General features: G+C 43.4%; 1 protein-coding gene across 1 annotated transcript in view; it reads right to left on the minus strand.

Annotated features, from left to right (window-relative positions):
• Window positions 1-817: 817 nt before the first annotated feature.
• LOC129330144 (dimethylaniline monooxygenase [N-oxide-forming] 4-like) overlaps window positions 818-20,493 on the minus strand; it is a 32,474-nt gene continuing 12,798 nt past the window's right edge. Inside the window, exons 4-9 of the mRNA XM_054980090.1 lie at window positions 18,710-18,872; window positions 16,572-16,714; window positions 10,394-10,593; window positions 8,604-8,956; window positions 7,489-7,561; window positions 818-5,830 (exon numbers count right to left, since the gene is read on the minus strand). Of these exons, the coding sequence (XP_054836065.1) occupies window positions 5,458-5,830; window positions 7,489-7,561; window positions 8,604-8,956; window positions 10,394-10,593; window positions 16,572-16,714; window positions 18,710-18,872 (1,305 nt within the window). The 3' untranslated portion in view covers window positions 818-5,457. The remainder of the gene's footprint in view (window positions 5,831-7,488; window positions 7,562-8,603; window positions 8,957-10,393; window positions 10,594-16,571; window positions 16,715-18,709; window positions 18,873-20,493) is intronic.

Below are 20,493 nucleotides of genomic sequence, written 5' to 3' on the forward strand. Positions count from 1 at the left end.
GAGGGGCTAATGGGGGGATTTGGGTCTGTGTGTGGCAGCTGGGGGGGATTGGGTTTGTGTGGGGCTGTAAGTAGTGGACTTTGGGGGATGAGAGCACCGACTTGGGGACTTTATTCCCGAATCCCTGGTAGTACTTTGTTCCCAAGGGGGGCCCAGCTAATGTCTAGGTGAGGGCTTCCATGCCTCTATCATTTGCTGGCCCTCCTTTGCCATCTTTATCAGAAATTGGCCTAGGGCTGCCAAACTCCAGATAGGGCCTGGAGTTCAGGTTACAGAGAGTAGTTCCCTGGAGAAAATGGCAGCTTCCAAGGGCAAACTCTTTAGAGGGCAAAAGTTGCCCATGGATTCTAGGGGAAATCCCTGCTCAGATTTCCCTTTCCACAAGTCCCACCCCCAAATTGCCAGGAACTTCCAAGGCCAGAGTTTGCAACCCTACAGAGATCCCATTTCCACACTCATAGCCTTGGCACGGTAGGTATAGCCCCCATGGAACACTTTCAGGTTCCTGATTCCAAGTTCAATAATGCCAATGTAAGTCAATCCAGACCATCGTCAAAAATGGGTTTTAAACAGCAGTGGCATTGGGCTGTATTTAACTCATTCACTTGTCTAGTTGTACCCAAACATTTTGCTTATGTTTTTAAAATCGAAGAATTTTAAGTGTGGCACTAAAGACATTTTTAAATGTTTTTTAAAATATCTTTTTATTTTGTAGTATTTAATGTGGCATTGCTCAAGGCCTTTTGGCCAAATGAGCAGTTTCATTAAAGTAAAAGTAAGACAAGGCTGACAGGAAGAAAATGCATTCAAACTGTAGTGTAGGAAGAAAGTTTTAATTTACATATACCATGGACTCCAAAAAAGACATGTAAGTGGCTTCCAGACCAAATCAAGCCTGAATTCTCCCTTGAAGATAAAATGATTGTGCTTTGGTCACATCATGAGAAGACAAGACTCACTAGAAAAGACAATAATGCTAGGAAAAATTGAAGGCAGTAGGGAAAAGAAGAAGACCCTAAAGGTGGTGGATTGACTTCAGTTTGCAATACATGAACAAGGTTGTTGGGATATTTTGGAGCTCATTAATTCTCAAGTTCACCATAAGTGATTTGAATGCATAAAACATACACACATACACATAAAATATATATCTTAGGGCATATATTACCCCCCCACACCCATTTATTAGTTTATCTTATGCCCTGGTTTTCTCCCCGCTGGAAACCTATAGTGGTTTACACACTATTGTTCTCCCTTGCTTTGTTTTAACATCATCATAACAAACAGGATAACAATAGACAGCTGCTCCATGCCCCACATTGGGAGTGACTTCAGCTGTCGATGGCCTTCTTAGTAGTTGAAGGGGGTGGAGGGGAGGGGAGGGAGACAACACACTCCAGCCTACTCTATCTGGGGCCTAGGTAACAAAATGGAAAATGGCAGCAGCAGGAGCTCCTGCCCACTCCACATAGGGCAAGGGCCACCCATTGGTTGGCCTTGGCAAGGAGCTAGTGGTGGGGCAGCACTGATTCTGGGGCCCCGTCCTGAACATTTGTCCAGGGCCCCAGAATCACTAAGACTGCCTCTGAAAAAAACAACTCTATGCGTTACATTGGCTGAGCCAAGAACATCCATCAAGCCTCCAAGGCACAGGATCAGAGTCTCCCAGATTCTAGTCCAACACTCTAGCCATTACACTACACTGGATATCTTAAAATTGGTTATACCCCACCACCAACTTAACCATTCTTCTCCAAAAGGCACACAACTTGGCTGTGGCTCAAAAATGAGTATGATGCATGGGCCAGTCACTGCAAACTGGTTCTAAGGCTCAGGCCGAGGGGGGGGGGCATTGTTCCAATGCTACCCTGGCTTTGGAAGGGTACAGCAAAATAGATGAAATAATCTAGGTTCAGTGCCTCCCTCCTTCTCTGTCTCTCTCTCTCTATAATGTGTGTGAAAACATTGTTAACATTACTACACCATCACTGAAGCCTAGAGGATACTTAGGGTCTGTTCACACATGCATGATCATTTCATGGCACTGCACTGGCATGATGATGTCTCTTCTAGGAAGTGATGTCATCATCACACAAGGCTGGGGAGCACACATACTTCACAGCAGGCTGATTTGGGCCACAAATGATCCTGCTTCGGCCTGTTTAGGGCCCAAATCAGCCCACTGCAAAGCACAGGAATACTCTCAGGGCAGCCAGATGACATCAGTGACATTACTGCAGCAGCCCCAGGAGCGTACCCCGAAGGCTCATTCCCTGACTTTCCCCCTTCCAGCCAGGTAAGCAGTGACAGGGGGCAAAAGGTGGGAGTGGGGGATCCCCCACTAGGGGAAATGGATCCCTAATTGTGTCTGAGGATCAGTAGAATTCAAAGTGTGAATGGTTCACTCCATAGTGCTTCAGTCTTTGAGGGACTGACATGCACGTGATAGTAAACTCCAGAATTCATCATTGTTAATAAGGAATGCATGAGGTGAGGGGTGGGAGTAGAGGTGGGAGAAGGGCCCCTGAGACTAGGGGGGTTGTTTTTCTGTGTTTGGTCCCCTGCTTCCAAGGCTTCCCACCAGGCTCCTGAACAAGTGTGCCAGCCTCTGGCCCACACATAGGCCTGCTGCTCTGGCTTTGGTGCCTGTTTGCTGGCTGGCCTGGCACTCACAAGCACGCTTCAAAAAACTTTTTTGTGTTGTGTTTTGTTGTTATGGAGGAGGTGTCAAGGGGATGAGCAAATTAGTATTTTATTTCATGATAGTTGTGTTATTTTCCGACTCAGAGTCTGAGACAATGCTGTCCTGCCTGTGGGTGTGCCCTGCTGCCATGTTGCCTACATCTGTCCAAGACAGAAAGTGTTTTTGACCCATTTTGCGCCCCCGCTGTGCAACCCACATCTTGTAATGCTGGTTACAAGTTTTGCTGATTGTCTAATATTAATTGAGTTGTGTGTTATGTTTGTGTAGTGTGAATCACTGCAAGCATGCTGTTTCCATGCCCTTTTGTGCCCTGCTGCTGTGTAAATTTAAGCAGTTCATGGAATAAAGTGTTTTTGAAAGCTCTTGTTATGGTTTTGTTTAATCTGTGATTTGAAGTTTGTTGTGTTAATTTTGTCTAGGGGAATCCTGTTTTCATGCCCTGTTGTGCACTCCTACTGTATAACCCAATTCAGTTCAAAAATTTGAGAGTTTGTTAAAAAAAATTTTTTTAAGATTCTCTGATGTGTAGTGAATTGTGTAGTCCTTTTGTGTGGGGGACAATTTGTGTGATTTGTTGTGATTTTTTGACCTATTGTACTTTGAAAGTGATAAAATAATTTTTTTTCAAACTTGAATCATTGTGTGTGTGTTCCCTTCTTTGATGTGAGGTTGGTTCCCAGCATTGGGAACAATGGGGCAGGCAGGCCAGCCTTCTATGTAGGTGGGGGGGTGTCAGGGGGTGGTTGTGTGTCAGGTGCTCTTTCCCAGGGATAAGTTGGCATTCAGGAGTGTGCCCACCATTGTGGGACCCCTGGGCTGTGCGGAATTGCCCTGGGAAAGAGAGTTTAGGAGTTCCAAAAGGGGGAGGGCTGGCCAGCCTGTTCCTGGGGTTATGGTGGGTGTGGGGCAGCTGGGAGTGGATTTGGGTCTGTGAGGGGCTACTGGGGGGATTTGGGTCTGTGTTTGGCAGATGGGGGGAATTGGGTTTGTATGGGGCAGTAGGGGGTGGACTTTGGGGGCTGAGAGCACCTACTTGGGGAGGCCATGAAATGGCCCCCCCAAGGGGGAGCAGTCTGAGCCTTGGTGTGGGGTGGGAGTAAGGGTGGAAGAAGGGACCCTGAGGCTAGGGGTGGCATTTTGCATGCAAAATGCCACCCCTGGCAAAGGAAGCCTCCCCCAGCTGTAAGCAGTAGAGAACAGAGCACCTACTTGGGGAGCCCATGAAATGCCCCCCCAAGTGGGAGCAGTCTGAGCCTTGGTGGGGGGTGGGAGGAAGGGTGGGAGAAGGGCCCCAGAGGGTTGGGGGGGCATTTTGCATTCAAAATGCCACCCCTGGAAAAGGAAGCCTGCCTCTTCATTTTCCCCCCATAGGAAATAATGAAGAAGAAGATGAGCAGCAGCCAGCTAACAATATGCTCACCTTCCTTTTCTTAATGAGAGGATAGGGTGACCTGGTTTGGGGGGCCATAACATGGCTCCCCAAAGTCCAATCGGTCTGAAACTTGGGGGGTTGTTAGAGAGGGGTTAGAGGAAGGTCCCCACCAACTTTGGGATGATTTGGTGGGAAAATGCCTCCCCCAGGCGTCCGGAAGACGGAGGCATTTTCCCATTGAAAAAGCCGAAAGAAAGCCGAAAAAGCCGAAAGAAAGCCGAAAGCCTGTATCCGAAACAGATTCTTGTTTCAGGAAACCCGAAACAAGAATAACGAAACAGTGTGCCTTTGCACACCCCTAGTGGGTACCTTCCCCTCCCACCACACATTATCATATCAGTTTTCCCTTCTGTCTCATAGAAACCTATTGTCTTATCTTTTTGACTTATTATGCAACTCATAATTTTCCAGGCAGGACAGCCTCAGTACTCTGTCTTCCTCAGCCTCAGTCCCAGAGGACTGAGGAAGCTAATTCCAACATCCCCTCATCCTCTGGTGGCACATTTGGAATTCTGTCAGAAGGTGGTGGGTGAACCCACAAGATGGCTGTCACAGGATACAGAGAAAAACACAAAATGTCAAGGAGTGAGGTTATGCACAAGTCTGACAGGAGCTCTTCAGCTCTTCTTGGTCATTGGAGAAAGAGATTAGATTGGCTGTGCAGGTTTTAAAAAAATGCTTCCTTGGCAGCAGATGAGGCCACCGCATAAAGATCTGCACCATGTGACTGAAGGTTAGTTGTATATATGCTAGAAAATATATTTAAACAATATATTCATTTTAAAAGGCATCCTGTTAAACAGAGCATCTGTTAGAGTTATGCATGACCTCAGTAGCTGACATTGTGTGGTTGGCTCTGCCTCCAGTGGCAGCCATTTTGTGATTGCATCTACTCCTCATGTCAGAAGTAGAGGTGGGCACGATCCAAGGCTGTCTGCTTCCTTCTTGTTATATCTGAAAAGACAAGACATGTTCTGCACCTTTGAAGCATACAGGGGGGCTCTGTCTTACATTACTTTTTGTTGGTGTCCTTGATTCCTGTGGGTGACATAACATGAAGGCAGCTTTTGCTTGTTGATTTGCTGTTGCTGGTAAGTACAGTGTACTATTGTGCTTAATAAGCTAGTTGGAATAGTAATCTCTAACCAGTGGTATGCACGACTGACCATCTCACTGAAGTCCTGAAAGGAACCTGGGGCACTTTAACCTTCTGAGAAGAATTAATTGTGGCAACACCCAAAGGGCCCCATGGCTGTGCATAATTAAAATACTAAAGTGTGCAATAAATCCAAACTAGAAAGGGCATTGCCCCTTCACTTTATCAGGATAACCATGAAGGAGATGAGTACTTAAAAACCAGCCAAGTGAAACCAAGGAATGCAGATATGCAAAAAACTATAACCCAGCAGGAAACAGAGGTGCGTTTGGGAGAGACATCTACGACTCGAGTCTTCAGAGGTTTCAGAGCTCGGTCCCACTGGGTCAGGATTGTACTTCGGGCTTTCTCCCACTTGCCTGGTCCAGTCAGGCGGAACTGATAAGAAGTGCAGGGGCCAAAGAAAACTTCAAGGCCAAGCTTAGGATCTGTTAGGAAGAGCAGCGGCAGACTGGGCTTGACACCTATGCAGGTGGCAATTTCATCCATGTACTCGATAAAGTATATCCGCTCTTTGTCCTTGTGGCTGGGAATGCTTCTGAAACTGGGAAGAAATGGGAAGTGTGTCAAGTTTCCAGGTAAGCCCAATAAGACCTTTTCACCTCTGCTGTGGCTCAGGGTAGACAATGATGTATTCTCTGATTACAGAATCTGGGAGATGGTATGCAACTTCAGGATCTGAGAATCTCAGCTCGACTGATAGCAGCTGGCCCATAGCCAGCATGCGCATACTCAACAATGGGATTTGAATCTAGATTTCTCACAGCCCACCTCAACATGTTCACCTAGCGCCAAGCAGAATAATGTCAAGTTGCTACTTTCCTCTCCACTGTCGTGATTCCAGCAGCCCTGGAATCCTTTTCCCTAAGCCTGCCTTTCCCTTTGGCTGTTGGAGGTCACTCTTACACCCAGGGCTTTTCTTCAGCAGGAACGCGGTAGAACAGAGTTCCGGAACCTCTTGAAAATGGTCACATGGCTGGTGGACCCACCCCCTGATCTCCAGACAGAGGGGAGCTTAGATTGCCCTCCGTGCTGCCAAGTGGGGTCACCAGCCATGTGACCATTTTCTCCGAGGGCAACCCACTGAGTTCCACCACCTCTTTTCCCAGAAAAAAAGCCCCGCTTACACCACATTTTGCCTAATTTGCTGCTAGTTCTGCTGATTTGATTTGATTTGATTTGGATCTCTCACGGAAGACTTAAGCAGTCAGGGATCATGTACTGGAAGTGTTGATCCAATGCATGATCCCTGGAGAGGGGAAATCCCTGGATGGAAACTTGCCCAAGGACCCCCAAAACCTGGAATCTACCCTGTGCGCTGGTTTAACATCAAGATCACTCAACCTTTGTTCCAGTGAAGCCAGGTGACTCTGGGGCAACTGAGCCATTCTGACTGGTATTAATCGGTTCCTGCTTTCTGCCATCCTGCAATGTTTTCTCCCTTTTAAATTAAAAATGGAAGTAAAATTGAACAATGAGGCCACCTGCTTGCTACTGAAGCCTCGAATCAGCCATGACCTGTGTATCGATAGGCTGGTAGAGCAGTCGAGCTTTCCTGAGTACCAAATACTCCTTAAAGACTGGGAAGGTGTTTTCAATTATCCACACAGTGGGACCATTTCTCGGGGGGGGGGGGCGGGGTTGTGGCCCACTGCTGAACAGCCAGCAAAACTCAAATGTACCCCACAGAAAGAAGACATCTCATTTTCGTTCCCTTGACCCACAACCTGGGGCCAAGCTTAGGGGCCTTGAGAGAATCCCTACCCACACACCAGAACAAGCTATATAAATCAAGAAGGGTTTTCTGCCAGAGTATCTTCAGCCCACTGATTTCCTCTTCCTCACTGGCTTTCATTTGCTGCATCTCCTGAGTCACATTAACAGACATATATTCAGTAGAGTTATACATCCTTCTAAGCCCTCTGACTTCAATGTATTTAGAAAGGTGTCACATAACTGCTGTCTCCTTAGAGAAGACTGTGGTGGCTGCACTGCCAAATCTCAGATGGCGGGAAGGTGAACTTGTTCTACTTCCAAACCCATCCCTCCCAGGAACTCCCCTAGAAAGTTTTATAAACTCTGGCATGATATGTTGCGAGCCCCAGATTCTTGGGACTTTCTTTTGTTTTTTTTGAACCTGCAGTGAGAATAACAGTGACTGAATCACTGTCGTCTTTAACGTCGTACATTTCATACCGTTTTTGGAGATCCTCCTTGTGTTTAGCAACTTCAGTCATCATTTGGCTCATTGTAGGAAGCTTACATGATCCTGAGAAAAGAAACCAATATTGTCTTAATCAGCTTGAGTCACTGCTACAATTTGGGTCTCTTTCCATGAGAACTCCAGAGACTGAGTTAGCCATATTGGTCTGATGCAGCTCAATAAATAAATAAATAAGGACTAAGAAAAGCACTTAGCAGCCTGTAGTATCTTGAAGAGGGGGATTGGATTGGGAAATGCATATCATGAGGTGCTCAGTTCCCGATCTAATTCCTCACCTTCAGGTAATCCACCCTTAAGGGCTCTGACCCTTTTAAGCAACAGGAGCCAAGGGGCATTTTGTGATAGTTCTTGTCTTTCATGGCAGCCGTTTTCTGGTGATGCCAACTATTCTTTCTCAAAATTGCCAAAGTGCCACAAGATTTCAAAAGCTTAGAGACCCCCTGAGTTAGGGGAGCATGTGTGCCATGAGGCATGTGCTCTCCAACTCCATTTCTCCAACCTTCCGTTTTTCCATATCCCATAAAAAGGAGGAGGAAAAACTGTTTCACAGCCACATAATAGTATTTGGATTCCAAACAAGATGAGCAACTTCTTGTCCGCCTTGGGCAATTGTGTTATTGCCTTAGACCACTGAAATTCAGGACTAGGTGTGAAATTCAGTATTCTTGTGCTACGAGGGACGTAATTTCCCTACTGAGTTTCCTTCCCCACAATTCCCAGAGTGCCGAAATTTGTACATAAGGATATTTTGGTTAAGAATCTTGCTGAATAAAACATTAATCAATGAAGAAAAAAGTGAGCAAAGCCTAGTTTTTCAGAGACTTCAGTTGCCTCTGGACCTTTCAAAAATGACTGCTGTCGTAATGTAAAAATTGTTCTGCTGAGTTGCTGCATGAAAAAAGAGTTCTTTGCTGGCACACTGTGCAGTCCGATCAGGTCACAGAATATTTCATTAACACGTCACTCTGCAACTCAGTCAGATTCCTGACAGTCTCGGTAAAGAAGTGTATAGCCCAAATGGATGAGGAACAAAAGTGGAAAATTCACACCGGATCAGAGTACCTTATTGCCAAGTCGGCTTTCTTACCATTAAATACTCTCGTGACCCAGCGGGCCTGAAGTTCCACTACTGGCATGAGGGATCCAATTACTGCTACGAAGCCGATGATTGCCAACGTCTGCTTCTCCAGATGAGGAGGAAAAATCTTTTTATAAAGGGAAACATTGCTTTTGCAAGCACTGTGAAGAGATTCCTCCAGAAAGGGGAAGGATGTGGTATAGCCTGTTGCAAAGATGACCACATCTATGTCCTTTTCTACAGTTCCATCTTCAAAGATAGCGGAGGTATCAGTGAACTCCTTCACATTTGTCTTTACCACCACAGCGCCACAAAGGATGCAGCTGGGCAGCTCATCATTCATAATTAAAGGTGTCCATGAACTATAAAACAGAGAGAAGTAGGAAAATGGCCTTTTAAGTATGTATGGTCCCATATTTCTTCATTTATAACTGCCTGGTGCCTCTCCCAGGATGTGGGTTGCCTGTGAACAATTTTAGGGATCTGTTCTGGAAGTCTTGTTAAGCATTTCATCCCTTGCCCCCCAAGTCCACAGAAGATGAGGGGAAAGACAGGCAGCACCACAAACAGCATTTAATGCCAGTGTGGAGTTGGTGATGAGCGTGCCTGACTAGGACCTGGGAGGCCCAGGTGCGGATCCCCGTTCTGCTGTTATCCACAACCACAATCTCCCCGTCCCCAGAGTAAATGTAACAAACCTCCCTTTTTAAAGATGTCCCACTCCTAGGGTTGCCAGCCTCCAGGTAGTAGCTGGAGATATCCCGGAATTACAACTGGTCTCACCCCCCAGATATCCAGGAATTTCCCAACTTGGAGCTGGCAACCCTACCCACTCCCCCTCCCATCTAGTAAGACTATAGGGCTCTGATTGGCTGGCCCATCTCTGATGCTTGCTTGAGGGCAAATCCCCCTGGTATTGGTTCAGAGCTCTGGCATCAGGCAGAACCTTGGGGTTCATTAAGTGTCCTTCCTCCTATACTTTACTTCAAGGTAAAATAGCTCACAGAAATCACTAGGAGGAAAATAAGTTGATCAACATTTTTCTTCTTCAACAAATCTGCAAGTGATTTCATTCCTCATGAAGGAGAGATCTGTTGGAATATATGTTGCAAGGTCTGACATTCAGTCATTATGGGGTCAATATGTTTAGTTGCTGTGCTATTGTTTCTGTTGACCTGGAAGAGAACCTGTCAGAGAGCCAATAGCCTTATCTGATTCAAAGCCGAGGAAACTGAGATCTGTTTGTAAATTGTTATTGGTCAATAGGTCAGGTGATTTTCTCTGGGAGTCAACAAGAAGGAGGAAGAATCTCCATTGCTCTCGTGGTCTAAGGACCAAGCGAGAAGTGACGAATTACACTTGAATGGCAAGTGAACAGACTCACATGTATTTGTCCCTGTTCACTTGCTCTCCACTTGCATACATGTGAGTCTATTCACTTGACATTCAAGTGTAATTCATCACTTCTAGCTTGGCCCTAAGTCTGTAGAATGTAGCAGCAAAATGTAGCTCATAGACTTCCTTGTTTTGTAGGAACGCCGTATACCTATTTCCTTTAGAATTAAATATTTTTAAAAGCAAACAGGCGTCTGACTCTCTATTGATTCAAGATCCATTGTAACTCTGATTTTTAAACTATTTTCAACCATTTTTCCAAACAAGATCAACACGCGTTGAATGGGTATTGTTTAATAGGTGGTTACTTCTTATTGATAGCTAATCCTCCCCAAACCTGTTCTAAACAGCCTTGCAACTCACCAAACCATTTGCAAGTTTTGCAATTTAGTCCATAGCAATACCTTTCAAGGGGAATCAAGCCATAGTTCTCATGGTTAAACCACCGACTGAATACCACTGTCTGCATCTTCTTTATGGTGCCTGCTGGAAGAAGCTTTTGAATGGAATTCATAAAGCGTTTGTTGAAGACCATGTCTAAAGGCCAACCAGCATTTGAAATGCGGCTTAACACCCACGTTCCACTTCTGGTGCTGAGAAAGACCTAGAAATGATTCAAAACTGAGATGAGTATTCCTAGGGAGGGCCAACAGCTCAGCAGACCTTGGAGAGCTGGTGTGGGATGTGAAGGAGGGTGTGGCTAAGTATGCATTTTTCCATCATTGGGAATTGTGCTGCTGTCATGCTATAGCAGTTCACAAGTGGATTGGCTTGTCCACATGATTGCTATATCACACAGATAGTGAAATACCCAGTGATGTGTGACTTCAGGAGGTGGGAGGCTTGAGGGGGGGCAGACATGAGCAGCATTGCACGATATCATTTCCAGCCTCCCAAAATGGAAGTGATGTCACCAAGTTGTGTGACACTTTAGGAATCCACTCAATTTCTATGGTTTTTGCCACAGAGTTCAGAGGGTTCCTAAAGCATTGCACGATGCAGTGATGTCACTTCCAGTTTCTCAGTGAGAAATGACATCACAATACCATTCCCCCTCCCTCTTTGTGCCTTCTGCTCATTAGAGCATTGGTGGGGGCCAGGGATGAAAGACAGATGTTTGCCTTCCAAAGTGGGCAAGTTGGATGCCCCCTTAGTGAGTATCAAGCTCAGCTACTCATTTAGAATGTCTCCAGATCACATTGTGCCTTTGTCATGAACTTGATGAACTATCAGCTTCTGTTCTTTTCCCCAACCCCAGTTTATAAAGTGAGGAGGGGTACTCATCTACCTTATAGGATTGTTGAAGGACTTCAGCAAGGTAGTGTAACTCTAAAACACTAAACTTTCTTAAATTTCCAACATTATTATTAACTACTGAAGCCACAGGCCAGCAACCCTGGCCTGGTTTGGGAGGAAATGGATAGCATATTTTAACGAAGGCAGACATGGATGGGAGTGAGTAATAATTGTTTTTTAAGGAGCATCATTGTGGGGAGAGTTTCAGAGGGTTGGTCCTTACATGCATATCCAACCCTGGATGACTCCATCCTCAAGTGGGGATTTGCAGGAATGAATGATCAAGAACTTCAGAAGGAATTTTTATTTCAGTGGAGTCAATTCACTCATCTATTGGACCAGAGCAAATCTATTGGACCAGAGCAATCAGAAAACCATAGCAAGGTGACGGATAGGCAACTAAGATTTTGCGGCGTGCAGGAATTGGATACGCAAACTGCAGAAGAACAAATGACAGAAATTCTGGCAGAATTCCTAAATAAAGGATCAGAGGACATATCAGCAAATATGGATCTGGCATACAGAATCAACTCAGCTTATGCACAATGAAAGAAGATACCAAGAGATATTATTGTCCAATTAATGACAAAAAGAATGAAAGAGTAAATTATCAAAAGGCATTTTGAAGATCCCTTAATAGTGGAGGGAAACAGAATCCAGATTATGAAAGAAATGCCAAAAAGGATTCTCCTAGAAAGGAAAAAAAATATAGAGAGTTGACCCAGAAATAAAGAGAAAAGGACATCAGATACAGATGGGAAACCAGAAGGACTAAGCTTTTATTATAAAGCTTTAAGAGTCATCATCAAAACAAGAGAGCAGATGGAAAAGTTTTTTGAGGAAAATGCGGAGGATTTCCCCAGACTATTATGAATTTAACATAATGGAATACAAATTATTATCGTGGAATGTAAATGGACTAAACTCACCCCAAAAGAGAAAAACAATTTTTAACTGGCTAAAAAAACAAAACTGCAATATAATTTGTTTACAAGAGACACATGTTAAGGATCAAGATACTAAATATCTAAAAAATAAACAACTAGGAAAAGAATATATAACATCATCCAACCAAAAGAAAAAAGGAGTAGTGATTTATATTAAAGAGACTATAGACTCCAAATTAATTTTTCAAGATCAGAATTGAAGATATGTGGCAGTGGAAATTAGTGTAAATGCCAAAAAACCATTGATAATAGGTCTCTATGCACCCAACGGTGCAAAAGACCAGTTTTATAGAGAAATAATGGACAAATTGGATCAAGACTCATATGACCAGATGATAATGGCTGGAGACTTCAATGGTGTTGTGGATTTACAAATAGACAGGAATATAAAGGGAGGTAACAAAAAATCTGGAAAGTTACCAAAATATTTTTTGAATTAGTGCAGCAAGAACAACTTGAGGATGTATGGAGAAAAGAAAATCCCAAAGGCAAAGACTTCATGTACTACTCAGTGAGGCATTCATCATTTTCAAGAATAGACATGATTTGGACATCAAAAGAACTAGCTTTAAGTATAAAAAAGTAGAAATTTTGCCACGGGTGAGTTCAGACCATAATCCAATATTATGGAAAGCAATAATAATTATGGAAAAGTAAGATGGAGAATAAATGAAGATTTATTACAAAATCAGGTCAACTTGAACTATTTGAGAGAGGAAACAAAACATTTTTTTCGAATAAATAATAATAATGAAGTTTCAATCCAAATGGTATGGGACACATACAAGGCAGTTATAAGAGGAAATTTAATTTCATTAAACAACAAGGACAAGAAAAGAAAATGAGAAATGGCATGAAATTCAGGAGAAATTGCATAAAAAAGAACAGGAACTAAAGAAAAAACCTGGGGAAAAATCAATAAGACAAGAAATTAAAATACTGCAGGAGCAAATAAGAGCCATTAGCAACAAGGAATTAGAATGGAATTTAAAGGTATTAAAACAGAAGTCATTTGAAGGAGCAAATAAACCAGGGAAGTACCTAGCCTGGCAACTGAAGAAGAAAAAAGAGAAGAAAATCATTAGTAGGATAATGGAGGAAGGAAAGGAGTTGAAAGATCATCAAACAATTAAGCGTGCCTTCTACAAATATTATGCGAAATTATTCCAGAGGAAGGCAGTAAATTTGGAAGAAATAGACTGATATTTGCAAAAAACAGATCTACCAAAGATAACAGAAAAAATGAAGCAGAGACGGAATGCTCCAATAACAGAGGAAGAAATCGTACAAGCAATAGAAGCAGCAAAGATTGGAAAAGCACCAGGACCGGATGGGATCACGGCTAAATTCTACAAAGTAATGAAGGGAGACCTTGTACTGATATTAAAAGATATAATGAATGATATACTTCAAGGAAAAGGACTTCCAAATACATGGAATGAAGCGAGTATTGCTTTGAAGTTGGCTTTTTCTTTGCAGATGCAGAGAAGGCCTTTGACAACTTGAACTGGGACTTTATGTTCACATCAATGGAAAAGATGGACCTAGGAAAAAATTTATAGAAGCAGTAAAAACAATATATAAGGAACAAAGAGCGACAATCTGTGTCAATGACGACCTGTCAGAGAAGTTTGAAATAAGAAAAGGTACAAGACAAGGATGTCCACTATCACTGTTGTTATTTGTGATGGTCTTAGAAATATTACTAAGGCAGATCAGAGAAGATGATGACATAAGAGGAATAAAAATAAAGGGATCTTCCTATATGTTAAGAGCGTTTGCAGACGATGTGATGTTTATAGTAGAAGATCCACTACAAACTCTGCCAAGACTACTGGAAAAAAATTAAGGAATTTGGAGATTTGGCAGGCTTCTATATAAATATAAAGAAGTCAAAAATAATAACTAAGAACATGACCAAGAAGAAACAACAGGAACTAAGTGAAATAATAAACTGTGAAGTGGTACATTAGACTAAATATTTGGGAATAGAGCTGACAGCTAAAAATATTGATTTATTTAAGAATAACTATGAAAAGCTCTGGACACAAATTGAAAGAGATATGATAAAATGGAATAAACTAAACTTGTCGTGGTTAGATCGGATTGCCACAGTCAAAATGAACGTGTTGCCTAGAATGATGTTCCTAATGCAAACAATACCAATTGGAAAAGATAAAAAACAATTTGGAAAATGGCAGAAGAAGATATCGGAATTTGTGTGGGCAGGAAAGAAACCAAGAGTAAAGATGAAAGTTCTTTGTGATGCTAAGGAAAGAGGTGGAATGCAGTTACCTGATCTTCGACTTTACCATGAAGCAATATGTTTAGTCTGGCTAAAAGAATGGGTGTCTTTAACCAATCACAAACTACTAACTTTGGAAGGTTATAATAAACTATTTGGATGGCATGCATATATGTGGTACGATAAGTATAAGATGGACGCAATGTTTCAGCACCACTATTTGAGAAGAAATTTATTGTTGACTTGGCTAAAGTACAAAAAATTTATAGACCAGAAGAAACCACTTTGGATTATACCAGCTGAGGTGATCAACCCAAACTTAGAATATAAAGGAAAAGAATGAATTACTCTCAAAGATTTAACAGAAGTAACAGATAATGAGTTGAACCTTAAACCAAATGAGGAGTTGCCATTCAAATATGGTTGGTTGCAATATAGACAAATCAAAGACTTATTTGATTCAGACCAAAGAAAAACAGGCCTTAGAACCAAGAATTCAGAGCTAGAAGAATTACTGTTGGGAGATAACAGTAAAATAATTTCTAAAATGTACAAATTGTTATTGAAGTGGTGTACAGAAAATGACACAGTCAAGGTGCAAATGGTAAAGTGGGCTATAAATTGTAATAATGAAATAACGATGGAAGCATGGGAACAATTATGGAAAAATACTTTAAAAATATCAACATGTACCAGTATTAGAGAGAATGGCTATAAAATGTTATATAGATGGTACTTAACACCAAAAAAATTAGCTATAGCCAACAAACAGCTTTCTAATAAGTGTTAGAAATGTAAGGAGCATGAAGGTTCTCTATTTCGTATGTGGTGGACTTGTCGTAAGGCTAGACAATTTTGGACCAAAATATGTACTGAGATGTCTTTGATACTTCGTTATAATGTTGCAAAAAATCCAGAAATGATGTTATTATCATTGCATTTAGAAGGTTAATAGAAATGATAAGATATTGTTATATTATATGATATCAGCAGCTAGAATAATATATGTTCAGTACTGGAAGAGAGAAGAAATACCTGAAATTGAAGAATGGACAAGGAAATTGTTGTACATGGCTGAAAAGGACAAACTAACAAGAAATTTGAAGGAGCAAGATCCAGAAGTATTTTTGGAAGATTGGAAAAAGTTGAAAAAATACATGGAAAAGAAATGGGATGTTAAGGGACAATTATGGTCTTTCGAGAGGTTTTAAAGAAATTAAGTAAGATAAGATATAATTAAGATCTTTACTAATAATAAGAAAAGAACAAATTTAGTATAGAAATAAGGTATTATTAATAACGGGGGGTTGGAGTGCTGTTGGAAGTCATTATCGAAAAGGGTGGGGAGGGGAGGGGTGGAGAAATATACACAGGGGAATTGAAATGGAATGTATTTGTATTTGAAATTGATTATATATTGACCCATCCAATAAAAATCTATTAAAAAGAAAAACAAAAAAAAGGAAAAAGAAAACCATAGCAAGCAGCTAGAAAACAGGGGACTGTGGGTCTCACCACACGAATCAAAATATAATTGAATTACATGGGTAATTCAAGTGTATTTTGTAATTCAAGTGTATTCAAGTGTAATTCAAGTGTATTTTGTCTCATGTGGTTTGACCCTGTGCCTCTATCACATCCCCTTTGAAATTAGCTGGTACCCATTAGGGACACCTGAAATCCCTCTGTAATAGTGGCTAAGAGGCCATGATCCAGGGAGTTCTTGGTTCAAATGGTGCTTTTGCAATGGAACTAAGATTGCCAACCTCCAACAGGAGCCTGGAGTTCTACCAGATGACAGAGACCAGCTCTCCTGGCCAAAATGGTAGCTTTAGAGGGGTTTTTTTTTCTGTCATCAGAGCTGCCTCCCCAGATTCTACCCTCCCCAAGAACCACCCCCTAATCTCTAGAAATTCCCCAAGCCTGATTTGGCAACCCTAAGCTGTCCTTAGGCAACCAATGATTTCTTGTCGCTTCAGTCTGTCATCAGCAACATTTTATGGATTATAATATATGCAATGCTTTGAACAGTCAAAGGCTCTGCAGTATCATCGTATCTCAGGGTAAATCAGCACAGCAGCCAAAGAACATTACCTTAGCAGCGGTGCGGCTGACTTCTGCAGCAATGTCCCCTCCAGAATCCCCAGCACCAAGTACAAGGACCCTTTTCCCTTCCAACCCTCTTGGATCTTTGTACTCCCAGCTGTGCAAGTAGCGGCCCTTAAATTTCTTTATGCCTGTGAAGAAGAAAGAACAGGCTGCATCATATCTTCTTGTTCCACATCGGACAGGGGTCTCCAAACTCAATGTGCTTTTTGAATTTTGAGACAGAGTAATGAACCCTACCACCAGTGGCTGCAGCAAAAGATAGAAAGGGGCTGCAATGGGGGCCAATCACAAAATGGCGGGTGGTTCTAAGCCAAGCATTTCCTGTGATGGAGACAGCTGTTTCTGAATGCGTGTTTCCTGCAGACCACCCTCATAATGTCTCCTGGGAGTCTTCTGAAGACCCTCCTTCTTCAGTGGGATGGTTGGGAAACCAGGACTGGCCCTTTAGGGAAGAATAGCGTGCACATCAGGGAGCACGTTGGCAGGCAATATAGCACCTCTGGCCACCACGATGGGGATCACTGTCTCTGGGCAATATCACGATTCCTATAATTACCTGGTGAAGAGTAGTCTCAACACTAAGTGGACAACTTATATCAACAACTTTCAACAATAACAGCCAGGGGAACTCCCATGTTCAGAGGCAGTATACCTCTCTGTTGAATGCCAAGGACAGGCCACAGGGAGGAGTGTTGTTTTCATGTTATGCTTCCAGGCTTCCCTGCAATATCCAGTTGGCTATTTCTGGTAATGAACTCCTGAATGAGACGAATGTTTTTCGGTTTGATCCAACCCAGCTCAGACTTTCTTAAACCTTCCCAACTCTAAATGGAAGCCTGTTTTCCAGTACTGGGGATGCTAGTGGGGGGAGTCAGAGCCACACCAAAATTCATTGGTGACTGAGGCGAACAATTCAACTCACAACCTTCCTCTATTCCCCCTTGCCCCACCCATGAATTTAGACAGGACACAAGCCACTGGAATGTTCTATGCAGTTTTAACTGAAATCATTAGAAACAGCATGAATCTTTTCAATAAGAGCTACAAGAACAAGAGCCCAGCTGGGTCAGATCCAGAGTTGTGCCAGGATCCTAGCAGGATGATTCCAAGGAGCTGACAGTATGTACGATTTTCTTTAAAACCGGTATCCAGAGGTCTACTGCCTCTCTAAACAGAGATTGCATGAACCTTCTTGGCTGTCAGCAGTTGCCCTCCAGGAATTTCTACTTCTTTTCAAAGGCTTTTTGAGGGCAAAACTAGATGTCACATTGTTTGGTGAACTGTGTCCCGGTTTCTTGAACACAAATCGTGTTCGCCACAGTTATGCAGCAGCGGCAGGGAGCCCTTTGGAACTTGAAATTGTAGTGTGGAGGAATTCCTCCACCCCTGCAAAGTTTTGAAAAGTTGGAATGAGCTCCAGCAAGCAATTATTTATATCACTTTGGAGGAGCACATGGAGTATTCCCAGCATGTGGCACTCCAAAATGATGTAAATAACTTCCTGCCTGTCCATTTCAGTCTCTCAAAACAAGGTTGAGGAGAGGCAGGAACACCTCCTTCCCCCCACGTCACAGCCAAATGTGAAAGGGCTTTCTCTGATCTATAAAATGACATTTCCTTCAGCTACTGTGTGACTTCAGGGAACATAAATTGAGTCAGGGAAGCCCAGTCTCACAACTCAACAAAAAATGTAACATCCTAGTTTGGCAATAAGCTAGTGACTATCATTATTTCTTATGGCAACTGATTCCCTAGATTAATCAGGCTTAATTTGAAGAAGTACTTTCTTTATCTGTCCTGTATTGGCTGTTGATCATCTTTATTGATGACTCCAAGCTCTAATATAATGTAATATTAATGAAGAACTGGGAGGTGGGGGAGGATAAAGGCTCCTCTCTCTCCCCCCTGTTTTCAACAGCTAAAACAGTTACTGTGGTGATTTTAAAAGTAAAAAAATAGGCTGTAAAGCAGTACCATATCCCCATGACAGACTCGGCAGTGCAAGTTGTCTAGTTTGTCTAAGGTACTAGATTTCTAGAGATTTTGTTACATGTATCTTCCACGGGAAGCAAGGCAATTGCCTTAGACTGCATACAGTTTCCAATCATACATCCATAACATACCAGGAAAAGAATCCAGTGGAAGATTCCTCTCTGCATAATGGCCACTGCATACCATAATGGCATCAAAGATGGCTGATTCTCGCTGTCCATCCTTCTCGGTATAAACCACCCACTGTCCTGTAGCTGTGAAATCTGGATGTTTTTGGACACTGCATACTGTAGTCTTGTATGAAACAACGGAATAGAACAAAGCATTTTTACTGAATTACATCACAATAATCTTCAATGTCCTGTTGACTTTTTGAAATCTGCTATACTTTGTGTGCTTTTGTGGAGATGCGTACATTCTTAGAATTGAGGAGATTCTCAACAATAGAGCATGGAGAATGTAAAAGAACAAGCCAGAAGCAATCAGGAGGAAGCTCTAGGGGAATGAGAGGCTGTGATGGAACCCACTTTAAAAGTGAAGTTTTCCTACTGCAGTGCACAGAGAGGGGGAAGGAATTAATAATGGCCTGGAGGGAGAGATGGATTGACAGGGCTGCTCCTCTGTCTCTCTGATTGGCTAGTCAGAATGATGGTGCTGACAGGATTTTTTTCCAGTTCAGTTAGGATTTTGATTTGAGAGTGACAAGGAGGCTCAGACTGGCACTCCTCTGAAGTGAGGGAGGAGAGAATGTTTGCCCTAACCGTGAAAACATCTTCAGGAGGACTTTCAGTTCATAAGTCCAAGTATAAAAGCCAGCACAAATTGAAACTAATTTCAATTTGTTTTTCAGGGGCAAAGTGAGTGGGTAGTGTCCAGGGTCTGAGGTGCAGCCCCTGGACTTGCCGGGAGAAGGGGACAGGAGACAGCTGCCCAGCCGCCCCAGCAGACACCCAGGGCCAGAACCTGCCAGCACTGGAGGGAGGGAAAGAAGCACCCAAGCCTCAGAGGGTTAGAAGGGGCAGGTGGAGGCCAGCTAGCCCCACCCTCCAGTGGGAATCTAGAAGCCCAGGCAGAGAGAGTAAGGACAACCAAGAGGAGGTCAGACCAGAGGGAGAGGGCACAGGAAGCAGGGAAAGCCAGCCAGCAGCTAACCAGACAGAAACCTTACCAGCCGTAAAGGGAAGGCAGTCAAGACACCACAGGGCCATGCCCCAACCTGCAGGTAGGCTACAAGGGATTAGCCAGAGCCAGGTGGGGCAGGAAGGTAAGCAGCCACAGGTGGAGCTGCCTGGAGCACTCTACAGGAAAAGCTTGGCAGCCAGCCAAGAATGCACAGGTGTGCCTGCCCTAAGCAGCCAGCTCAGTACAGAAAGCTTGTCAGCCAGCCAAGCAGGAGCAGGTCTGACTGCCCAGGGCAGACTGCAGAGCAAACCCAGATGCAGCTGCCTGAGTCAGCCAAGGGCGTGGCTAGAGGGCAGGAGGGATCGTGGCTGACAGGTGGAGCAGGGATAAAAGGGAAGCCCACCCACAGGGTGGGGTGGGTTGTATAGGAGTGATGTAGTAGAGACTTCCGGTTTGGGATCCATGGAGGTCTAATGCAGCTCTAAAAGCGGAGCTGTCCGGGCTGCTGTTTTGATGGCTGGAGGGGCTAAAACCGCCCGCGGCCAACTGCTCTCAGGCGGAGAGCAGGCTTAGAACACTCAAGAACCTCAGGGCGCGTTGATCTCGGGCGAGGAGGGGTCCTGTGCAACGGACTCTCTCCCATCCCTTGAGGTCCCACCCGAAGACAGGTTTTGCCAAGATCTCTGCAGTAGCTCCGGAGCCAATTCGGTTGGCATAAGACCTACGTGCCCAAGCTTCAAACAGGGACAAAGGGAATTGATGTGAGTTGAAGATTGGAACAGTGATTACAACC

This window comes from Eublepharis macularius, chromosome 5 (genome assembly GCF_028583425.1).
Source record: "Eublepharis macularius isolate TG4126 chromosome 5, MPM_Emac_v1.0, whole genome shotgun sequence".
Lineage (NCBI taxonomy): Eukaryota > Metazoa > Chordata > Lepidosauria > Squamata > Eublepharidae > Eublepharis > Eublepharis macularius.